The 23,994-nt window shown below is 39.0% G+C and overlaps 1 protein-coding gene across 1 annotated transcript in view; it reads left to right on the top strand.

Moving 5' to 3' along the window:
* LOC124111149 (tetraspanin-7-like) overlaps nucleotides 1-21,049 on the top strand; it is a 34,708-nt gene extending 13,659 nt beyond the window's left edge. Inside the window, exons 4-7 of the mRNA XM_046470762.2 lie at nucleotides 10,141-10,242; nucleotides 11,378-11,536; nucleotides 12,368-12,451; nucleotides 13,471-21,049. Coding sequence (XP_046326718.1) covers nucleotides 10,141-10,242; nucleotides 11,378-11,536; nucleotides 12,368-12,451; nucleotides 13,471-13,542 — 417 coding nt within the window. The 3' untranslated portion in view covers nucleotides 13,543-21,049. The remainder of the gene's footprint in view (nucleotides 1-10,140; nucleotides 10,243-11,377; nucleotides 11,537-12,367; nucleotides 12,452-13,470) is intronic.
* The last annotated feature ends 2,945 nt before the right edge of the window (nucleotides 21,050-23,994 follow it).

Consider the following 23,994-nt stretch of genomic DNA (forward strand, 5'->3'; position numbering starts at 1 on the left):
ACCACCAAAGAAGTACAGCATCAATCACCTACATCACTTTTGGCTTTCATCAGTATGCAAAATGGCCGCCTGCCTGCTAGCAACATTTCGGTCGGGCTAAAGGTTCTGAAATGTCCCAAGGCCACTGAAATTTTAACTGGGCTTTATATGCACACCTCTTAGTTGATTAAACTAAAAAAGTACTCCTACTTCTGTAGATGAATATAAAAGAATGTAATAAATATCCAAAACGAATCGATGTTGTGAGATTAGAGTTATCCTCTTTTATAATAACGTATTTTGATTGGTTGTAATTTGGTTTTAATCAATCACAAGCTGTGTTACTTAACACATTTTGACTACCTAAGTCAAACATTGTGGGGACGAGAAATAAACTTTTGCATTTAATACTGCTATATTATTGATTAATCATTTTATCCCATTCCCTGGCACCTCAAACCTGAACTTGTGTGGATAATTGTCCAATATACACATGACAGACAGAGACTGGATACGAGCCAAACTGAAATGCATGGGGGAACAATAACAGCTGAATATATTTTTGTATGGCTGTAATGGATTCCATGGAAATACTTTATGTGTTCATGATTTTATGCTATATATATTGAAGGACCAGAATTATTTCTTGAATAGACCCGTGAAGATCTGGATTATCAGTAACTCATGAATGGCGTAAGGGGCGTCTAACAGGATCGGATGGTCTGGCCGCTGACTTGGTTGATGCATGTCATTGTATCCCATGATCTCTGGATTCATCCGATTGTCTGGTCCAGACTTGATTATTTACAGATCACTCTCATATGGCTGGGATATTGCTGAGTGCGGTGTTAAACAGCAGACAAACAAACAAATGCATGGAATATATTACGTTAAGAGGAGTTGGAAGATATAATATGTTCAAAACTGAAAATAATTATTCCATGAGCATGTGCTTACCATTATTTTGGTTGACTTGAAATTCCACTAATTCTACCTGATAACTTTCCTGGTATTTGAAAGATAAATGTTTGTGACAGAGCAGTTGCAGTTGTATGATAAACTTATGTGATCCTAAGTATGCTAAATGTGATAATACAGTGAGGATGTTCGTTCATTGCCTTGAGGGTGCGGTCGGGTAGCCTAGTGGTTAAAGCGATTGCTCGTCACACCGAAGACCCAGGCTCAAATCCCGACAAGGGTACAATGTGTGAAGTCCATTTCTGATGTCCCCTGCCGTGATATTGCTGGAATATTGCTAAAAGCAGCGTAAAACCAAACTCACTCACTCACTCATTGCCTTGAGCAAGGATATGTTCCAAATATGTTCTATTTTTGTGCAATATTTGGTGTTGTTCTCATGTCTCCAAGTTAAAGTTTAGAGGGTCCCCACATTCAAATACTGTAGCAGCAAACCTTCAGTCAAAGAGTCCCCAGGATCCCCCTAATTCTGCGTGCTGTATAAACAACAACAAACTGTTGACCAGAACTCACTGATGACCCACATCAAATAATCCTGTTGATGTCTCAATTTTATGGCCTCCTTCAGCAACAGTTGAAGTTTTCAGCAACATTGCAGACACTGCGTTGTAAGATTTCTTGATGGTTAAAGTTAAATGGTGAAGATAAAGATTTAGGGAGTCCTATAATTTAAATACCAGAGGAAACAGTTATTTATCTAGGCCTGTTCTGTGACTGATATTTAGCCCCCAGGTCTGCAGCAATGTCAGTCAAAATTCCTAAATTGAAATTGAACATTTCCCAGTTCATGCTGTTATAGGTATGTTATGACTAATGTTATAGTTTTATAGATGCAACTCGTATTTCTCTCATAACAGGACAAATATAGAGAAAAAGGCTGTAAAGCTTAGTTTAACATCATTGCATTGAATGCAATGGTAAATTCAAATCTTAAAATACCTCTGATTTCAGGTAAACTTAAAACAAATTCCGATTTTGAACAAATTACTGATTTATTCCCAATTTACCTGCCAATAAATCCCTGCGCTTATCTGGGAGTCTATGCACATGTTAATGTATGGCTCAAACAATCTGTAAGACAAGTAATTAAATTGTCAGCCCATAATTATGGTTGTTATCAGCACAGTGTTCCCGTAAGCCAGTGGCATGTTGTCTTGTTATGCCTCAGTCACATGTGCTATACGGCTAGGATACGGTGGCCGTAGCCCCCGTAATCAAGAGATACCTGCGGGGTGACTGCTACAGTATGTGACCATAGGAATGCTGCGGCGGCCCTATAATTGCTATTGGACGTACATATTTTAGACCCCACGGCCGCCACGGCAAATGTGACTGAGGTTTTATAACGCACTTGTAGTTGGCTGTGTCACTGTAATTTAACTCCTGGCTTCCATATGTCCATTTCTTATCACCAATCTGCACCAATTATCTGTTGTTTTCCCATGTTAGGTTTTCACCTATGTTTTCTTATTGATTTTGTTGTTCTTACATATATGCTCACTGCATCGTAGCATTCATTCACCTGATGAAGGAGTAAGCATACACGCCAAAAACAGTGTGTTCCTCATTATAAAGTAGTTAGTTGACTTCCATTAGTTCTCTCTCATGTGTATTACTTCTAAATGCCATGCAAAGACGCGTGTCATTGTACAAAGGCCACACTTTTTTAATTTTATGTTCCATGGATTTATTCCTGGTTTTCCACACAAGGTCAGTGGACATAAAAATATTAATAGCTATGAAAATAATTCATTTATTTATATGAAAGTCATTCTGATGTGGAGTTAAAATGGCTGCTGGTTTTTGAATCACTGATAGTGATGTAGACATGGTATTTATATATTACATTTTATATTGTATAAGAGGGTCTATATTACTAGCGGACATACCGTATTTTCTTGAATATAGTGCACACTTTTTTTCTCAAAGGGGGTGCGCATTATACACGAATTAATGAGTTTTGATGTTTTTTCCCCCCATGGAAAGACATTACCGTGAGCACGTAACACCAGAAATACCATGTCAATAAATCCATACTGAAGTTCGCAAATTATTCATGTAATTACACTGTCAGGCTATAAAAAGTGTTCTTTGTATATCTGGACTTATGTTTGTAACTTATTTCATTAATTTTATTCAAAATTCCTTTTAATATTGTTTTAATTAATTTAGGCAAAATCGTGTGTGAAGCGTTCGGAAGATCGCACAACTCACCGTTATTAACAGCAACCACGGTCAGATTACCGCTATTGACGCCTTGAAACAAACTTTAGTTGATAGAGAATGGATACATATATCATAAATTTGTTAAAAGTCATATTTGTTTTTGTTGGACGATTCTATGTCAACACGTAATTCTCGCGATCACGTGATCACGTGCACGGGAGCCTTGACAGTGACTGGTCAGACTGGTTCCATGTAAAAAATAATACCCGGCAATAGCGATCAGCTGCTTCGCTTAGGGTTATTATTATTTTAAATATGTTTAGTAAAAGCTGCATCTAAATTAACAAGATATTGGAATATATTATTCCTGATAAAAAAATAGTTTCAGATACAGCTTTTGCCGATCCCTGCATTAAAATACTGTAAAGTTATATCATTGGGTGTGTCTTGACCGAATCACCGGTAGATTCCATGAAAACGTGTGTACAGCTGATTGCTGTGTCCGGCTTAGTTTACGAGAAAATACACAAGGTAATCTTAATCCCTGGATCTAAAACAATGCTTAGCTGAACCTAAAAAATACAATTTAAACGGTAAATCAACATGTCTGGTGATTTTTTATCTCAAATTTTGAATTTGTACTGTCAAAATTTCTCATCACCCGTTCGTTTGCCGGACTTCGCTGAAGGGGTACAGTGTAATTTTTTTCTGTGCATTATATTCAAATTTCTTTTTTTCCAAAATATTGAACCCGCTAGAGGGGGGTGTGCATTATACATGGGTGCGCACTATACTCAAGAAAATACGGTAATAAAAATAAATATTTTTAGATTTATTTTATTTATTTTCCAGCTACTATTCAGTAGGGGTGGCAGTCCAATGAAACAAAAAATGAAAAATGTGTGGCCTAATGAAGAACTTGAAATCTGCACAGTGGTGTATTAAGTTACTTCCTACACTGCCTAGTGCATATGTACAATATCATCCCAGTTAACAGGAGGATACAGATGGTATTGACAGATAACCAGCTCCAGTGTCTGTAGTTAGTGTGGGTGGGAGAAGCTGCTGTCCTTCATTGATTGGTTGTCCCTAGAGTATTGCTGTACATCGGGAGGTGGGGTTAAAATCAATTTTCTCCTCTGCATTGTCGTGTTAGGAAGTAATAACAGTGGAATAAATTCTGCTTAGACATTCAAGTCCTGCGTGACTGGAAAAAGAGAAGAATTGACCTACACAAATATCTCTTTCAGTCTGATTTGAAGTCTGGTAGAATTCAGTGACATGGAACTACCAGTTCCAGTGTTAGTGAGTGAATATTGATTTATCAGCAATTTTGCAGCTATTTGCTATGAACAAGTAGTGAAGCTGAGTATAACTAGTGAGTCAGTGTGTGAAGGATGGAATAGAGATAATAATCAGCAAAGTTTGTAAGCCTTTTTCAGCCTGGGCCCACTGGAACAAAGCGGTCTTAGCGCTAAGATGATCATAACTCCCATACTTTAACATAGGCTTATGATAGAAATAACATGAAAACAATGGTGATAACTGGTTGGTGACCAGTAGAGATTATAATCAGTAAATTTTGTAAGTAATTGTCAACCAGAACTATACTGACTTTTGCAATGTATGACAGCTGGTAGTTGTGAGCCTGCCGTAAAAGGTAACAATGCTTGTCGTAAAAGCCGACTAAGGGGTTTGGTTGGTCAGGCTCACTGACTTGGTTGATGCATGTCATCGTAACAACAAACAAACAATAACCTTAGGGTATAAATCTTGTACATATTATATTGCAGCAATTATCAAATGACAGTAATTTTTCATTCTCTTATTACATTTTCTAAGTATTCTAAATGGTCATGTTCTGTTCTCAGTTACCCCAAGACTTTCAAAGTCGATGATTGTGGGTTCGAATCATTGTTTCTAGGTTTGTCAACACCATACCCATGCCTATGGGTTTCATCGAAGTGGTAAACGTCTGAGACCTGCATTACTTCGGGCTTTCCTCCCACATTAAGCTGACACGCCGTGATATAACTTGAATACTGTTAAAAGCGGCGTTACTCCCAACTCACTCCTTCACGTAATACCAAACACCCTGCATTGCATAATTTTATTATTTCCAAGTCCCTATAGATAAAGATATGTGCCCTTTCTATATATGGATGAAATACATCAACATGACCGTATATTGAAAGTCCTACCAAACTCATGGATCAAATCTTTCTACAGTACAAGGAGTATCATATAGCTTGAGTCGGTCATTTATAGTTCTTTGTGATGCTAACGTGTGACATATATAAAGAATCTCACCCGAGTGTCTTTTGATATCAAATATATCAACACGAGTTGACAAAAAGGGATACCGTATTCGACGTAATAAGCGCCCCGCTCTAATAAGCGCCCACGGCGATATTTGCGAATATATTGGCTAGTGAACAATACCAATTAGCACCCCTTCCGGATGATCAATATTCACAAGACTTATTTATTCGCGTATGATACGCACTCGTGTGTTATATGCAACCTTAATTATGGGCAATTAAATTCTGGAAAAATATATCTGTCGTACATGAACACGAAATTTATCTTTCAACTCTGTTTTTTTTACACCAAAATAATATTTTAATAAGAACCAGCTATTTCTAATTTTGAGAGTGCCCTGGGCGCTTATTACGTCGAATACGGTAAACTCCAAGGCTTGCCAAGGAGTTTTTCCACTTTTATCAACGAGTGTCCATGTACTTGATCATGTTGATGTCAAAAGACACGAGGGTGAGATTTTATTTATCATGCAACATCCTACTTCCAACTTTTTCAGTTTGTAGACAGTGATAAGCAGTTTCTAAAGTGTGAAAAGTACTGCTAACAGCTTCAGTAGCAGAACCCATGAGTGATGTCATTTAATTGTAACGTCATGGTAACCAATGACATCACAATAGTCTGCAAAGCATTGTGATGTCATTTCATTGCAGCTATATCTACTATGTAGATATGGCTTGATCTCACCCAAGTGATATCTCCTGTGTATAAAAGTATTGACCTGTGTTTGTTGAGTCATCTTTCACAATTTGGCTTGCTTCAGTCCAGTGACTTGCTGATAACTGATTTTGACTCAACTCAACTTCAACATCAAGTAGTCATATAATGTTTTACTCTAGAGGGTTAATCACCAGAGAATATTGATGAACGGTTGCATGCTGTTTAGGGGAAGGCAGCCCCATCATATGCCACAAGTAAAAGTTGGTAAGGAGTTTTTCAGTGTGTGAGAGCAGTTTGGAAGATGATTCCCGCTCTGGTCAACTCACCACCCGCTCCATGAAGGAAAACAGTGATACTAGGGCTGGGACAAGTCCAAATTTACTACATGGGTACCCTCCCCCCTATCACCCTACCCTACCCAGGTACCCACTGTAGGTCTCAGGAGATGTCTCAAAATGTCCGATTGGGAACATTTTTAGCATAGCCCTGGCATAACGTATATAGATACATGTATTAAACAATCTGGTCATGCATACACTGAAGTTGAATTAAGTTATATCTTTATTCAACCATATGAAAAATCAGAAGTTGTGCAGTTGGGTACATAGACAGAAAGAAATGTGAACATCAGTGACTTGTAGTGTAACCATGGAGTTCTAGATAATTTTTGTCATTGAACAATATATCACGCGACAAACCACGGGTCCGGGTTGTCCTGTGGGTACCCGAGTTACCTGTCCCAGTCCTAAGTGATACCATCCCCAACCTGTTACTGACCAACAAGCACCTGAGTGAGATCTGACCACAGGCTTCTTGTACAGGGTGCCGGTGTACAAAGTGATCTTTGGGCTAAGCTGAACGTAACTCCCATACCTTAACACAGACTTACGACAGTCGTAGTACTAAGGTTGTTTTGTACAACGGTACCCAGGTCAATAGAAACAATGTAACATCTCCCTATGTCAAAGATGTGTGCCCGATGGGCTCCTAGAATGCTATCGCAGGCTTGATTTCTAGAAATTGATTTGACTTATACCATGTGCTAGTTGACATGAAAACCTAGTTGCATCAGACAAAACCAGATTGAACCGTGATCCCACAAATTTATCAAATATGAAACAAAATTAGGCCGGCCTGCTGCCAGTATCACATACGTTGAAGACCTGTTGCTGTAAGATGTGATAGGAACATCGTCCCGAAGTACCCACAGCTTGATGTCATCAAGACCACGAAAGCATAACAAATAACACAGGGATTATTGACGTAGTATGGTTTGGTATTTAGAGGTATTAAGTATTCAAAGGTCAATGTGAGGACAAGTTAGGGTAAATTTGACACAAATTGAAAATTTTAGACATACATTCAGGGTTTTACCTTTGTTTACAAAAGTGGGGATCCAGATGACTCCCAATAATTAATTTTAAGGGTCCTTGCAGGCAAATTGAGTGTCCTGTAGAGTAATGTAATGGCACTGTGTGCTGTATGTTTAGATAATTACTTTAGAGCCTGGACTGAATCCGTGATCACGTGGACAGTGATCATGATTGATGGATGAAATAACAGACACCCATAACTGCTCTTCATGAGCTGAAGATACTGTGAATATTATTGTGCATCCCTCGGGACGCAGTATATTTGTTTTCTGTGTCCATTCTCTACATTAGTGCGTAAGGGACACACGTTTATGCGTTGCGTAGATACTTCAATAATAGGTTGCACTGGTGCATGTTTTGTACAGTTAAATCAAGCCCAGTATCTGATAAAATGAAGGCTATGCAGGTCACTACCTTAAATACCATGTTAACTAAATATGATCGCCCCTTGAAGGTCCAAGGTATAATAGGTCTTCAGCAACCCAGTCTTGCCGTTAAAGGCGACTATGCTTGTCGGAAGAGGCGACTAACGGGATCGGGTGGTCAGGCTCACTGACTTGGTTGATGCATGTCATTGTATCCCAGTTGCATGGATCGATGCTCATGTCATCAATCACTGGATTGTCTGGTCCAGACTGGATTATTTACAGACCGCCATCATATAGCTGGAATATTGCTGAGTGCGGCGTTAAACAACAAACAACAACTCGGGACAGCAGAGGCATAATACACATGTGTTATGTAAAACAGGGAACTAATATGAATGTGAATATTACGCCAAATTATTGAAAAGATAGCATTTATGTCAGGTCATATCATTTTTTCCATTACCAATACTTATCCTTTGCCCTAACTAGTTAATTATTAATCAGCTGTGATGTCAATGGATGTGATTAACAATGGATGGCATTACCTTTAATCATTTGCCATGATACACTTTTGACTTTTCACCTGGCGGTGTGGTAGCCTTAGGGTTAAAGCGTTAGCTCGTCACGCTAAAGGCCTGTATTCGATTCCCCACATGGGTACAGTGTGTGAAGCCCATTTTCCGGTGTCCCCCGCTGTGATATTGCTGGAATATTGCTAAAAGCGGCGTAAAACCATACTCACTCACTCACTCTGACTTCTCGCTGCCTAGAAACTGTGACCATGCATGTCTGTGAGTACAAATCTATAGTTTTTTTCTTAATGCAAAATATGGCCGCTCTCAGTCAATCATGGTGTTTTGAAAAGAAAAGGGATATTTCTTGAAAAGTGCAGTTTGCAATTTTTGTCATAACCATGATTGCTGTAGGTAATATTCTTTATCGCCGGAATGGCTTGTTTATACCTTGTAAGTATTAGAACATATGCAGCCACTTTCGTTAATTAATAATTGATATTTTTTGTGATGTTGTTTCAAGGATCGAGCAAACTTTAGAGAATGAGCTGTGCAAATGACTCCAGTGTATAACGATTCTGGAAGACCTAACTCCCACATCTAGAAGGTCAGAGTTGAGAGTGGGTTGTATAAACTCTATACTCACCAGCTGCTCACCAGGGAAGGAAATATTACGCTGTACAGTGTTGAGTTTATAATGATGTGGCATTGTGATGTAGTCTTTATGTAGAAGGTTAAGCACATGTAGGGTGCAGAATAAAGTAAATACAATATGGATGAAAAAACCCATTGCCTGTACAAGTTTAATCTGTAACTAGACATGAAATTGTGGTATTCTATGCACACGATGTACACATGTATTTTTGTCTGCATCCTTTCATTCTTATTCAGATATACTGCATGAAAATACCGATATACATAAATATATATATATATACATATATACATGTGTTAGTCACTACTTGTATAAATCATACATTAAAACAAACAGTCTCGATTGATGAGTTAAATGAGGAATTTATAGTTTATTTTTCAATTCCCGACATGGGTACAATGTGTGAAGCTCATTTCTGGTGTCCCCAGCCGTGATATTGCTGGAGTATTGCTAAAAGCGACATAAAACCATATGGACTCACTCCCTGTACATTTTATGTATCATCGGACTGTTACAAGCTGAGTTTACTGGACAGGACATATGTTACTACCCCCGGGCTTCAGACTTGTGGCTAAAGTCACAGACTGTCTATATGACCTAATTGATGAAGAGATGACCTGACTGACGGCAATGTGGTTGTCTCCCATCTACTAGTTCTAGCGCCTAACAAGCAGCTTGGGTTGTATACTCCCCAGGGAGCTGAGAATTATTGTTGAGCGCACATTGATCCAGTCACCGGGGTAATATTACCACTTTGAAAATGCACCTGAGTGGTGTGGAAATATGTGCAATATAAATAGCCTGTTGTTGTTGTTGTTGTTGTTGTTGTTGTTGTTGATGTTGTTGTTATATTGCAACTATTCCAGGAAAATCCAGGTGAGGTACAGAGCCTTGGGACCCACAAACTATGGTTATGAAAGAACCCACATCCAAATGGACTATAGGCTAAATTCGCACATACACAGATGTATGACCAGTGATGACCAAATTTATTTGATAAATGCAACTATTCTAGGAAAATCCTGGACAGCTCCAGGGATTTGTGACTCACAAGCCAAGGATATGCAACAACCCACTCTCTTAAATGAGAATGACCTCCTTTACATCCAATGTTTTGTGTCTGTTTGCAGCTGGAGAAAGGTTTCAAAGAAGGGCTGGGGAGTGCGAAGGAGAAGTATGGCAAACAAGGAGAAGATGAGATCACCAACGCCTTCAACGACCTACAGAAGACTGTATGTGTTGCTCTGTTAAATATTGTGTTCCTAATGCCGAGTTGACCTTGGTGTGTAGGGTGGTGGGGTGGCCTTATTGAGGACCCTCTTGGGATTCCTACTTGGGTACAATGTGTGAGGGGTAGAATAGGTCTTCAGCAACCCATGCTTGCCGTAAGAGGTGACTCACGGGATCGGGTGGTCAGGCTCGCTGACTTGGTTGACGCATGTCATCGATCCCAATTGCGTGGATCTATGCTCATGATGTCAATCACTGTATTGTCTGGTTCAGACTCGATTATTTACAGACCGCGTCATATAGCTGGAATATTGTTGAGTGCGGCGTTAAACAACAAACAAACAAAACAATGTGTGAAGTCCACTGCTGTGACGTAGGGCTGAAAAAATGCTGAAAGCAGTTATGCTGGTTAGAATGGGTGTTCAGTAACCAATGCTTATAACTCTGTGAAGATCCGGGTTAGAATTGATCTTCAACCCATGATCATCGTAAGAGGTGACTAACAGAATCGGTGTAGATCGATACACATGATGTAAATCACTGGACTATCTGGTCCAGACTCAATTAGTTACCGGGTACAGACTGCCGTCATACCTGGAATAATTGCTGAGTGAGGTGTTAAAAAACAAACACTCAACACACTGTAAAACAAATTTTCTCATACTGGTAAATTTGCATGATATTTTAGATTGTTGTTTGGTTGTTAGTTATTTTGTATCCAATGTTATATTTTAAATGCAACAACAAAGTGTCATCCTTTTGGGTGAGTGGGTAGGGTGTTGACGGATCTCGCGATCACAAATACTTGGAAAATGGAACAAAAATCAAAATCAAAATCAGTCTTTAAAAATATTTGCACTGAAAAGTAATAAACAGTAAAGAGAGAATAAGTTGTATCTTTTTATTTTGTCATGGTTGAAAGGACAAGTTCCTTTGTCAGTTTTGTCTGAATATGTCATGTCAGATATTTTTTTAAAAATTATTTCCCCATGCCGAACTGATTGTTTTGGGGTAAATATCTGTAAACCTACAAATAAATTAAAAAGTCGTAAGTGGAAAAAGGATGTATTATTGAATAAAGAACAATAAAAAAAGTGATTGTGGATGTGTCATTGCCAGTGATACCTACTTTTCTAGTTGCACTGCTGTGGAATCGACAACTACGAAGACTGGTATAAAACCCCTTGGGAGCTGAAACAGAACACCACAAAGACGGTGCCCCTGTCCTGCTGCAAGAACCCAGCCAGCTGCAAGAACACGGACCTCGGTGACAAGCCCACTGATATTTACAGCCAGGTGAGAGGCAGTGGGAGGCCACCCAAATTACTCATACAGTAAACTATGTCTATGTCTTATAACAAACTGACGGATATAACAAACTGACGGATATAACAAACTTCTTCTTTTTTGTCCCGACCATGTGCTGTATATATGCTGCATATATTCTTATAACGAACTATGGTTATAACAGGGTATGAAACTCCCAAAAATTTCAGCCAGACCATAGGACTGGCTAGCTGAAATACTTGCCAGCCCTGACCAAAACCTGCCTGCCCACTATAATCATATGTTTCTCAGGATAAGCTAACGGGATTTCTTTTTGGTTACATTTTATCATTCATCTTTACATGTGAATTAATGCTTATCATCGGGAAATATTTAGAATATTGTCACATATGAATTATAACCCGACCGTCGGGCAGGGGGATTTGAAAATCTGGCAGCCCGAGTTGAAATCAACCCGTCTCGGACGGTCGGGCAGGCAGGTATTTCGAACACTGGTTATAACGAACAAAAATTGAGTTTGGGTAACTGTAGTTTTACTGTAGATTCTATCTGTTTTGAACAGAATAATTTTAACACACAATATTTTTTTACTGGAAATTTCCTACCAGTTAGCAGAGAGGTTGCTTAAGCAGACTCCTGTAAGGAGAATTGCTTAATGTGTTTTGCAGCATAGTGGGTGCATTAAATAGAGGATATTATATGAGGGTTCATGTCATACTATGTTTACAACAAGAGTGTCTAATTCAGGTATTTCCCGAGTGAGAGTAAATGTAATGGTCTATTTATTACCAAAGAAGAGCCTCACTCACTCACTCACTCACTCACTCTGCTGTATTTCAGGGCTGCCACCGGCTGGTAGTGGACTTCATCAACGATCACATCGGACCAATCGGTGGAGTGGCTCTTGGAATATCCTTCTTCCAGGTACATGAATCTGATAGGCCAGAGAGCAGTTCAATGCATACCAGCATGGTATGGTCACAAGACAGGCATCCAGACCAGTGAAGTTGCTGCATGCTATACTCTGTTTCCCTGATCACATCAGCTGATGAAGGAGTAAACATATACTCCGAAACGTTGTGTTCCTTATAATAAAGAGAAGTTGTCATCCTTAAATTCTCTTCCTCATACAGGGGCGGCTGGGTAGCCTAGTGGTTAAAGCGTTTGCTCGTCACGCCGAAGACCCGGTTCGATTCCCGACATGGGTACAGTGTGTGAAGCCCATTTCTGGTGTCCCCCGCCGTGATATTGCTGGAATATTGCTAAAAGCGGCGTAAAACCAAACTCACTCTTCCTAATACAGGTTGTTTTACACAAAAATGAATTCTTCACATTCAAATGTTTCACAGCTGATCTCGATATTAAGATATTTTTACCACTTTTTCTTAATGTTCTGTACCATCTGCTGTTACCATGGTTACGGTTTGCACACACCGTATTTGACGTAAGGCGCTCTCAAAATTAGAAATAGGGGGCTCTTATTAGAATATAATTTTGGTGAAAAAAAAAACAAAGTTGAAAGATCGTAAATTTCATGCTTTATGACGACAACCTGAAATGTTTATATACGACAGATATATTTTTCCAGAATTTAATTGCCCATAATTTAGGGTGCATATGACACACGAGTGTGTATTATACGTGAATTAATAAGTCTTGTGTACATTTATCAATCGGAAGGGGTGCTAATTGGGATTGTTCACTCGCCAATACATTAGCAAATATCGCCGTAGGCGCGTATTAGAGCGGGGCGCTTATTACATCGAATACAGTATTTGAAGTGGCTCAATGTACATAGCTTTCATGACAAGTGCTACTGTGACAAGTTGTTAAAGTATTTTGTCCAATAATTCATTGACGGTCCTGGTAAAGTGTTTGAATACCAAGAAAAGGACTCCCAGTTTGAACTGCTCTGACTGACGGACTCTGTTGCTTTCCTACAGGTGCTGGGAGCTGTTCTGGCCTGCTGTCTGGCCAAGTCCATCAACAAGGCTAAATATGAACAAGTTGCTTAGACACGTCCCTCAACACAGAGAATCGAATACAACCTGAAATTATTAAGGAGGGGACCTATCTGAACTTTACGTGTCCTCAACATTTTGACTGACATTTTATTTGAACTTCTGCCTGGAAACAAAAACGACAAAATTTGTACACTTTAATGTTGGCCATTTTATCACTATTGTCAGTAATCAAGAATTTGTCAGCTGTTGACAGCAATATTTTGGACTGTCTTCTATTATTTTTTTCTGGCTTGCTGAAGTTCTTTTCTTTATATGATTGAAACTGTAATGTAGTATGAACTATATGCATAATACTTTCATGTGATAAACACGTTTCTAAAGACACAGTTAAGAACTCAAGCATTAGAAATGCTCCTATCTGTATTTAGAATCGCTCTGTTAACAGCAAATATGTTTTACTACCTTGAAATATGTCCATGTTTTCTCTGTCAAATTAAAGTAGTATGCATGGTAGTGTACTCTCGTGTACACTTTAGAAAATGTTTTTGCTCATTGTCAAGATTGAATTTAAAGTCTTAATGTTAGAGTTATGCCATTTCATAGGTCACAAATCAAAGATATTCTCAAGGCAAGACCATAATCAAACTTAAGGTTGGTTACAAGACTATTGTCTTTGAAGCTTAACTAGCGCTAAGGGGCATAACTCTGTCTCGACCAAGGGATTGGATAGACACTGCATGTACTTAAAACCCTAAGTTACAATTTCATTTCATTTTGAGAAAAGCAAAGCTATTTGATTGGCAGAATATTTTGACCACAATGTCAAGACGAGTGGGCAAATTAAGTGATACCACTGTTTCGAGCCTGATTTGACGTTATTACACTGGAGAAAGTGAACGTTAAGTTATCAAGCTATGAATTGAGGATGTTTCTTTTTAAATATTTGTAAAATAAGGCTAGTTTATTGTTTCATCATCAAACAAAGATATAATCAAACAAACATTCAAAATAGCATATTTTCAATCAAAATGCATCTACATTTTGTTGGTACTGTTGCAAAAGTAGGCCTGGCTCACTTGTAAAGCAAAGGAAATAGGCCTATTAACATTCTTGACATTCCTGTGTATCTCTAGTGGTTTATAATGAATGTAGGCTCTTAAATTGATTGATGTACTGTACATGAATATATACTCAACCAAAAAGGTTAGGGATCATGAATATTGTTTATCCTTAACTTTTTTTGTTCAGTATATAATGATTACGTAACTAACCTACAAGGAACATTTGTATGAGACCAAGAACATCCAAATATTCAAACTCTTTAATGAAATATTTCTTGTCAATTTTAGAAAGTGCTTTTTGTCTCCAAAGATCTTAAAAGCCAGATTTACTCTGTTTTGTAATTCAGAATTTGTGAAGTTTTTGATTGATAGCTGTTATCCTAATATAATCAAATATATTATTTACATTTTTTACAGAGTGTTTATTATGAGATGTGTTATGAATGTCGAACATTCCATATTGAAGCCTGTGTTTTGGAGATACCTTCAATGGTGGCCTGTTGCAGCTGTGCATCCGTCACTGAATGTCTCAATGCACATCTCTGTAATCTTTGGGCTGGGACTGCTGTTTGTCCCACCCCTCTCTACTGCTAACATGAACCAATCTGTCAGTCCTGTAGTTGAGCTGGCTTGCCCCGCCCCCATTCTAGGCTCCACCCACTGTTGGCCCCACCCTTATGTCTTGCCACCCCGAATCTGTGTCATGCTCAACCATCCAGCTTGTTGCTCATGTCCAACCACTTCCTCAAGTCACGCCTATTTACTGGGGGCACGGGTGGCCCAGTTGTATAAGGCGCCGCGATTTGCTGTGCAGAGTTGCCTCCCTTGGGCATGCCAGAAACCTATGATTGTGGGTCGAATCCCGGTTCGCCCCGATTATGTTTCTAGGTATGTCAGCACCATACCCGTGCTCGTGGGTTTCACCGAAGTGGTAACGTAGACCTGCATTACTTCGGGCTTTCCTCCCACATTAAGCTGAAACGGCGTGATATAACTGGAATATTGTTAAAAGCGGCGTTAAACCCAACTCATTCACTCACTCACTCACTCACTCACTCACACCTGTTAACTGTATTTTTCTTGAGTATAGTGCATACCACCATCTAAGGAATATAGTATGTGTGAGAAAAGAGTGTTTCAAGTATTATACACAATATAAGACTATGTTCCATCCCTTAAACAAGTACTGGTAAACGAACAGGTGACAACAAACGTGGTCAGTATAAATTGTACATCTGTAATCCTGCCCACCCCCTCCCTCTGTTCAGCCTGCTTCTGGAGGTGTGTCCCAAACACTGGTCTGATCTGAAGCATGAAACATAGGAACCAAAGAGTTGTTAGATGATGCCTGACTAACTCTTTGCTTATCAAGACAAGGCTGTGCTGAAGTGTTAACCCTATGTGAGCTAGTCACACTTAGCAGCAAGGGTTTACAATTTCTACTTTATTATCTTCACACGTCCTCAGATTCATCACAAGCTATGTCAGTGATTACATGTAATTACAGAGCGAACAGTTTGTAATGTCAGTCTCCAGGGTGTCATATTTGATGCATGTACCAAGTGTTTTGTCACCTGGGATAGTGTCCTGAGTATTGTATCGGCCTGGATGATATAGCAAGTGTTGTGTCGGCCTGGATGATATAGCAAGTGTTGTGTTGGCCTGGATAATATAGCAAGTGTTGTGTCGGCCTGGATGATATAGCAAGTGTTGTGTTGGCCTGGATAATATAGCAAGTATTGTCGACCTGGATGATAAAGCAAGTATTGTGTCGGCCTGGATGATATAGCAAGTGTTGTGTTGGCCTGGATAATATAGCAAGTATTGTGTCGACCTGGATGATAAAGCAAGTATTGTGTCGGCCTGGATGATATAGCAAGTGTTTTGTCACCTGGGATGGTGTGGTATTGTATCGGCCTGGATGATATAGCAAGTATTGTGTCGGCCTGGATGATATAGCAAGTGTTTTGTCACCTGGGATGGTGTGGTATTGTATCAGCCTGGATGATATAGCAAGTATTGTGTCGGCCTGGATGATAAAGCAAGTATTGTGTCGGCCTGGATGATATAGCAAGTGTTTTGTCACCTGGGATGGTGTGGTATTGTATCAGCCTGGATAATATAGCAAGTATTGTGTCGACCTGGATGATAAAGCAAGTATTGTGTCGGCCTGGATGATATAGCAAGTGTTTTGTCACCTGGGATGGTGTGGTATTGTATCGGCCTGGATGATATAGCAAGTATTGTGTCGGCCTGGATGATATAGCAAGTGTTTTGTCACCTGGGATGGTGTGGTATTGTATCAGCCTGGATGATATAGCAAGTATTGTGTCGGCCTGGATGATACAGCCAGTATTGTGCCAGCCTGGATGATATAGCAAGTATTGTGTCGGCCTGGGTGATATAGCAAGTATTGTGTCAGCCTGGGTGATATAGCAAGTATTGTGTTACCTGGGATGATATGGCAGATATTGTGTCAGCTGAGAAGATATTGTGATGACTCTGAGGACAATTGACTTCATATTGTTAATTCTGTGTAATTTCTTAAAGTTTTTCTGTGAAAATATGTTTCGAGTGTTATTTATTAGGTACCTTGAGTGTTTATGTTTGTGTGTATATATATATCAACATTGTTTTGCATACTACTTTTCCTAAAACTTATTATCACGTGTTAGGAGCAGAGAGTAATGTAAGAACAGCATGAATGAACAGGTGTTATGGATCACAACAAGTTAATTGTAGTAATATGAAGGAAGTGGTGGTCTTTAACCTTTTTTTAGTAGTATATTACTCCCATCAGCAAGCATTACGTAATGAAAGGGATTTGGTAACTGATAAAAAAGAGCACAATAAAATAGGCTTGTAACTTCTGACTTGGATAAGCACCACAGTGGGTGTCATGCTGACAGTATCAAGCTTGGCAAGGGGACTGCAAGTGATGTTACTGTTTTGGGTAATTTTGTATGCATATACTTGTTATTAATAGCGTACTTACATCTATGGTATCCGATTTTATGTGTTTCTGATTTGATGCTTAATCCATCATAGATTCAACTTATTAGTAAAACAATTGAATGTCCATTTTACTAATATCTTTATTATCAATATTTATCCATTTTATTGTCGTTAGTTACAGTATTTTTGAAACTTACAATATTCATCACTTAAGTCCACGTGTATAGACGTGATGTTATGGGTATTCTGCCCTTTCTTGGGGTGTAACAATACAGTGCGTAAACAATATGTAAACATCTTTGTCTCTCTTCATGAGTCATGGGAAGCAAGTATTTAAAATGAAACAATGTTATTGGTGGAGTAGCCTAGTGGTTTGTTTAAGCATTTGCTCATCACATCAAAGACCCAGGTTCGATTCCCCACAAGGGTACCATGTGTGAAGCTCATTTCTGGTGACACTGTTGTGATGGAGTGTTTCTAAAAGCGGCTTAAAACCATACTCATTCACTCTCTTTCCACTGAATGAAGGGGAGACTAGATAGCCTTGATAGTTAAATCATTTGTTCTACGTCCCAAGGGCCTAGGTTTGATTCCCCACATGGGTGCAATGTTTGACACCCATTTCTGGTCTCTCCCGATGATGTTTTTGGAATATTGCTAAACGTGCCACTAGACCCAACTAAATTACTCATTCAACTGAGTGTCGCCAATTTTGATGGTTTCTTTCATGTACTATCAGACTTTCCAAGTTAATCTATGTTCAAATTTATCATTTTCTTTTCAAAAGTGAAAGTATTGACCTGTGGAAATGATAATGTTGGCAACCTTCCATTGCAATCAATGCAATCAGTGCATTCCCATAGTGTTTGGATGCTTAAAACATCTGGCTGTCTTACTGGCTCTATCAAGGGGCGGTCGGGTAGCCTAGTGGTTAAAGCCTTCGCTTGTCACGCCAAAGACCCGGGTTCGATTCCCGACATGGGTACAATGTGTGAAGCCCATTTCTGTTGGAATATTGCTAAAAGCGGCGTAAAACCATACTCACTCACTCACTAACTATCTGGAATTAATAGGTGAGAATTGTGTTGGCAAACACTTTTATTTTGACTTATTCATAATGGTTACAAGAAAAATATAAAAATCTGTCTTTTGTTTTGCTTATCAATTGAATGTTTAAAAGATCAGTGTTCAATTTAGGAACACACTTCTGAGAATGTTTTACCTTTTGGGTCGTCAAATTCCTATCTTATCTTATCTTACTTCAATATATATGGTTCATTTAGATCTGAGACTTTTTATGTTGTCTGTATGTTATAAGAGATGGGGTTCTTTCGAAAAATATTATAAAAAAATGCCATTTCTGGGTACCGATTTAAAGGAAAAGTTCATGTGAGGAATTTTATGAAGTATGTTGAAAAATATTCAAATTAAGATTTATTAAATGGATTAAGAAATATTGAAACGTCCATGTTTATCAATGGCAGTCAAGGTAATAATGGCTAATATTTCTACTGTTAAGACAATTTAAATTATTTATTCACAACAGCATTATCTCACTGTGTAGCTCTCGTTGTTGCCGGGGAGACAGTGGGGAGGCTTGAGGAAAAGATACCCCCTTGTGAGTTTATGAGCAAATCAAGTATTGTTGGGTGTATGAAAACATGACTGTAACAGTGACCAGGTCTAACAGCTAAAAATATGCAGTTTCTAATTTAGATTAATTTAGAATTGTCCCCTAAACTGTGCCGTGATAGGCCACCGGACATACCTGCAAGGAAGACTGATTGTTGGATAGGCTGCACTTATGGGCTTTCAAACCACAAAATGTTGTACTAGTTCGCCATCAGTTTGTTAAATGTTTACTTTGCTGTTGTGACAACCAGGGCAGACTGTGATAATAGATTCACTATTAGACGGCAAAGGGAAACAGTTCATAGCCAGACACTGGCTTGGTTTTGTTAAAAACATGTTATTAAAAGAACACAAAGTAAAGTGGATTGTGAGCATCTAGGCCTGGGCGATGTCGATTCAACACTGTGTGGTGGTAATGTGTTGAGAGTGTTCATTAAGCCAAGGGGCGGTCAGGTAGCCTAGTGGTTAAAGCGTTCGCTCGTCACACCGAAGACCCGGGTTTGATTCCCGGGTACAATGTGTGAAGTCCATTTCTGGTGTCCCCCGCCTTGATATTGCTTGAATATTTCTAAATCGGCGTAAAACCATACTCACTCATGAAGCCACTCACTCATGAAGCCAAACAACAGCCATATTTCTTACCCCAGAACATCACAGAATGCAGTTACTGTACTCTGCTGTATGCTAACACAGACATGTTTGTGGCAGAACAACCATCATAATGATCTTTCAAATAAGACCATGTGCTCACTTGATTGTTTTCCAAATTATTGCCTCAATAAAACTGTTTGTTTTTTGGTTTTGTTTGCCTTCTATTAAGTGTATATCTGTTTAGGGGGGAATCCTTTTCCCCTTAGTATTAATTTAATTAACAATCGGGCTCGACAGTTCTGTTTGTTTCCGACATGTTTGGTTACTCGCTGATAAGTGGAGAAGAAAGAAAATAGCATATGTATGGGTAGGAGAAAGTGCAATATTTCCATGACGTATTACTATATATATTTATACAGTTTCACTATGTTGTAGAGATATATAGATATTCCTAGATATACCTAGACTGTAAGGACAGTGGTTAATGCTGATTCTCTCACGTAGCCAGCTGTGTTAAGGATGAACGGAAACACTGTCACAGCATACATTGTTACTTTGTTCAGACTACGACATGTCATGACGCACCACGGTAGACTGAAGCGTGTGGGTCTATTCTCATAATATACCGGTAACAGAAAAAATTGTTGATTGGTTTTCTGACATTTTTGTTTATGTGAAATGTTTATTTAAAAACATTATTAAAAAAAATTCAAATCGATTTGGAGACTATCCAATGTTGACATGAATAGAATAATTTATGGAACGCTACATGACAACCCAGTATGAAGTGTTGGTGCCAGATGTTATCCTGTGCCTCGGGGAATCGTTACAGCCTTAATTATGATTTCTAGAAGTATATACTAGTACATACACGTCTAGAATGCATGGTATGCATGCATGAATATGTCATGGTCTTTCTCAAGGATCCCAACAGTGACTCCAGAAATCGTTTGGAAATTGTCATTCGGAATGCATAATATGCATGCATGAATATATCATGGTCTCTCTCCAGGATCTCAACAATGACTCTAGAAATTGTCATTCGGAATGCATAAAATGCATGCATGAATATCATGTTTGTTTTTGTGGCTTGTGTTTTGATTTTTGATCCCTAGGAGTTATGAGATCTACTTGATCTTTCATTCTACTGTGATTTCTGCTCAACTCTGGAGTGATAATCTGGAGATGGCTGATGGAGACCAGGTCTCACTCTCAATGGTGCAATTTCTGTGTTGTGAGTCTCCTGCACCTTAGGTCTTGCACAATGGAATGCTGTCTGTGGCTCCCATCTCACCTGTTAATAAATGTGCTGTACTCCACAGTTGTGTTTCTTGTATGTATGCATATACAGTAAACTACGGTTATAACAAACACGCTTATAATGAACACTCTTATAACGAACTGACGGATATAACAAACTTTCTTTTTGGTCCCGACTACTTGCTGTAGTCATGCTGTATATGTACTTACAATGAACTACGGTTATAACGAACACTCTTATAACGAACTGACGGATATAACGAACTGACGGATATAACGAACTTACTTTTTGGTCCCGACAACTTGCTGTAGTTATGCTGTATATGTACTTACAATGAACTACGGTTATAATGAACACGCTTATAACGAACTGACGGATATAACAAACTTACTTTTTGGTCCCGACTACTTGCTATAGTCATGCTGTATATGTACTTATAACGAACTACAGTTATAACGAACTAAAATTAGTAGTCCCTTTGGGTTCGTTATAACCGTAGTTTACTGTACATGCATGTGTGCATCCCAGCATCCCCGGACACATGTTCGATATGTACCGGTAGACATCTGTTTCATGCTGACCTGACAAGTTACAATTTGCCAAGATTGTAGCTGCAAAAAAAGGTTTCAAAAGCCCATACTGTAAGTTCCTTCAAGTGTTTGAAAGGCATTTAGAAGGGATACACAGGAGGAGGAGAAAATTATGGATGTCAACTTCTTTATTATGAGGAACACAGCGTTTTGGGGTCTGAAAGGCATTTAGAAGCAATACACGTAAGGAAGAGAATTTATGGTTGTCAACTTCTTTATTATGATGAACACAGCGTTTTGGGGTCTGAAAGGCATTTAGAAGCGATACAGGTAAGGAAGAGAATTTATGGATGTCAACTTCTTTATTATGAGGAACACAATGTTTGATTAGGTGAATTTAATGCTGTGAGGCAAAGAGCATTTATGTACATGTAAGAACAACAAAAGTAATAAGATAACAAAAGGCAAAAGTTCCTTAATTTCAATTCCTCTTGATAATTAGATTGTGAAAAGCTACAACCGCAAAGCCAGAGACATGTGACTTGGACATCCAGCTAAATTTACTGTACAGGGACGTGTACAAGAGTTATGTCCCTTGGACTGCAGACGGCCAACACTATGCCCTTGTCAGTGTATGGCACATGTGGATCCAGACTTTGTTTACAGGATGTGGGCTGTGTGGCATGACAAATCACATGAGTATTACAATGACAAGAAGGGTTTTTGGTCATCGGTAGCATTTTATTTTCAAAAGAGGGTTCAAACGCCGCAAATTCATCAATTAAAGGATTAGAACATTTACCGGACTTGATCTGCTATGGAGGATTTTCAAATCTTTACGAGAGAGGTATAGCGTTTGATAAAAAGATTCCAGTATGAGTATCTCGAGTGAGGTGTAGGGGGAAAGTTCATGTGGCAATTATGATAAACATTTTGTGCACGACCACAGTTTGTGCTGCTTTTACATCATACATATAATTATGTTTATTTGTTTGACTCCTTGTTGAGTTTATCAGTTGGTGACAGGTTTTGATTTTCTCTTCCTGTTGAAGTTCTGAATTCTTTTTTTCTCATATTTCCTCCTGTAACTATGATAATTCATGAAACATCATAAATAAATAATTTCCTTTCGGTACTGCATAGTGGTTACCTTTAAACACGTCTCATAAACTGCTCTCACAATTCTTATTTGACGGCCACCATGGCTGCTGGCAATCTTTGGTAATCTAAACAAGGCAGTCATGTAATGAACGTTTGACCATCTACTCGGCCAATGGTTAATGTCTGTTTGTTGATGTTTAACGCTGCACTCTGCTATATGATAGCGGTCTGTCAATAATCGAATCTGGCCCAGACAATACAGTGATTGACATGAGCATGAATCTATGCAATTGGGATGCGATGACATGCATCAACCAAGTCTGCGAGTGTGACAACTTGATCCTGTTAGTCACCTGGGTTGCTGAAGAGCAGTTCTAACCCAGATCTTCACAAGGGATTAACGCATGTGGATAACTTGATGCACCCATGGTATATAGTGTTCTGTTCTGAGAAGCTTACCAGTTCTGGATTACACTTGCATCATGAATTACCTTCATAATACAATGAAGCAAATATTCCAAAAGATTTCCAACGGTAAAGGACTGAAATATGTCTAATACAGCTGATGTTTCCTAAATATGCAAAAATGTGCAAGAGTGAGTGAATATATACTCTGCAAAAAAAGAAATGCAAAAGTAGTAAAATACCTAGTAAATATCTGACAGAATGTTGCTGATCTCCATACAAATTAATACAAAAAGATGAATTGGTCATTTCTGCATGGATTGGGATTGATTTGTGTGGAAAATATGAGGTACTGCAGAAATTTGATGGAAATATCGCAAAAACACAAACACGTGAGAGCCTGGCGCCGAAACACACCATCATGACATGCACGTGCAACGTCACTTGTTGGGCTATGAAAACGCATGCCATCACAATCTTCCACCAAGCGAACATCGAAAATATTACACGACTGACAGAAGTCCAACTTACCAATGCCATCGGCCGACTGCGAACAGGAGAATCATCTTTAGCTGCAGCCAGGTTTTTCCACGTAGCACCAAGCACCATTACAAGACTGTGGAACCGTTATTAGACGCACGGGACCTTCCCAGATCCGGTGGACCACGTGTCACTACAAGAGCACAGGGTAGATCCATACGGCTACATCACTTACGTGAAAGAACCACCACGGCCACCCCTACAACTATACCAGGCAATACCAGGATTGTGTAGGATATCAGCCATTTAAGCGCTGAAGGTGTGCTTGCTAGATGACCAGTTCGAGGTGTTACTTTGATGGACCTGCATCATCGGCTGCGACATCAATGGTGTCAAGGTCACAGAGTATGGCCACAACTGGGATGGAGACAAGTCACGTTTTATGCTTTGCCATGTGGATGGGAGACGTCGTGTTTACAGCTGTCGC

Source organism: Haliotis rufescens, unplaced genomic scaffold (genome assembly GCF_023055435.1).
Source record: "Haliotis rufescens isolate VD_foot unplaced genomic scaffold, xgHalRufe1.0.p SCAF_9, whole genome shotgun sequence".
NCBI classification, from domain to species: Eukaryota; Metazoa; Mollusca; class Gastropoda; order Lepetellida; family Haliotidae; genus Haliotis; species Haliotis rufescens.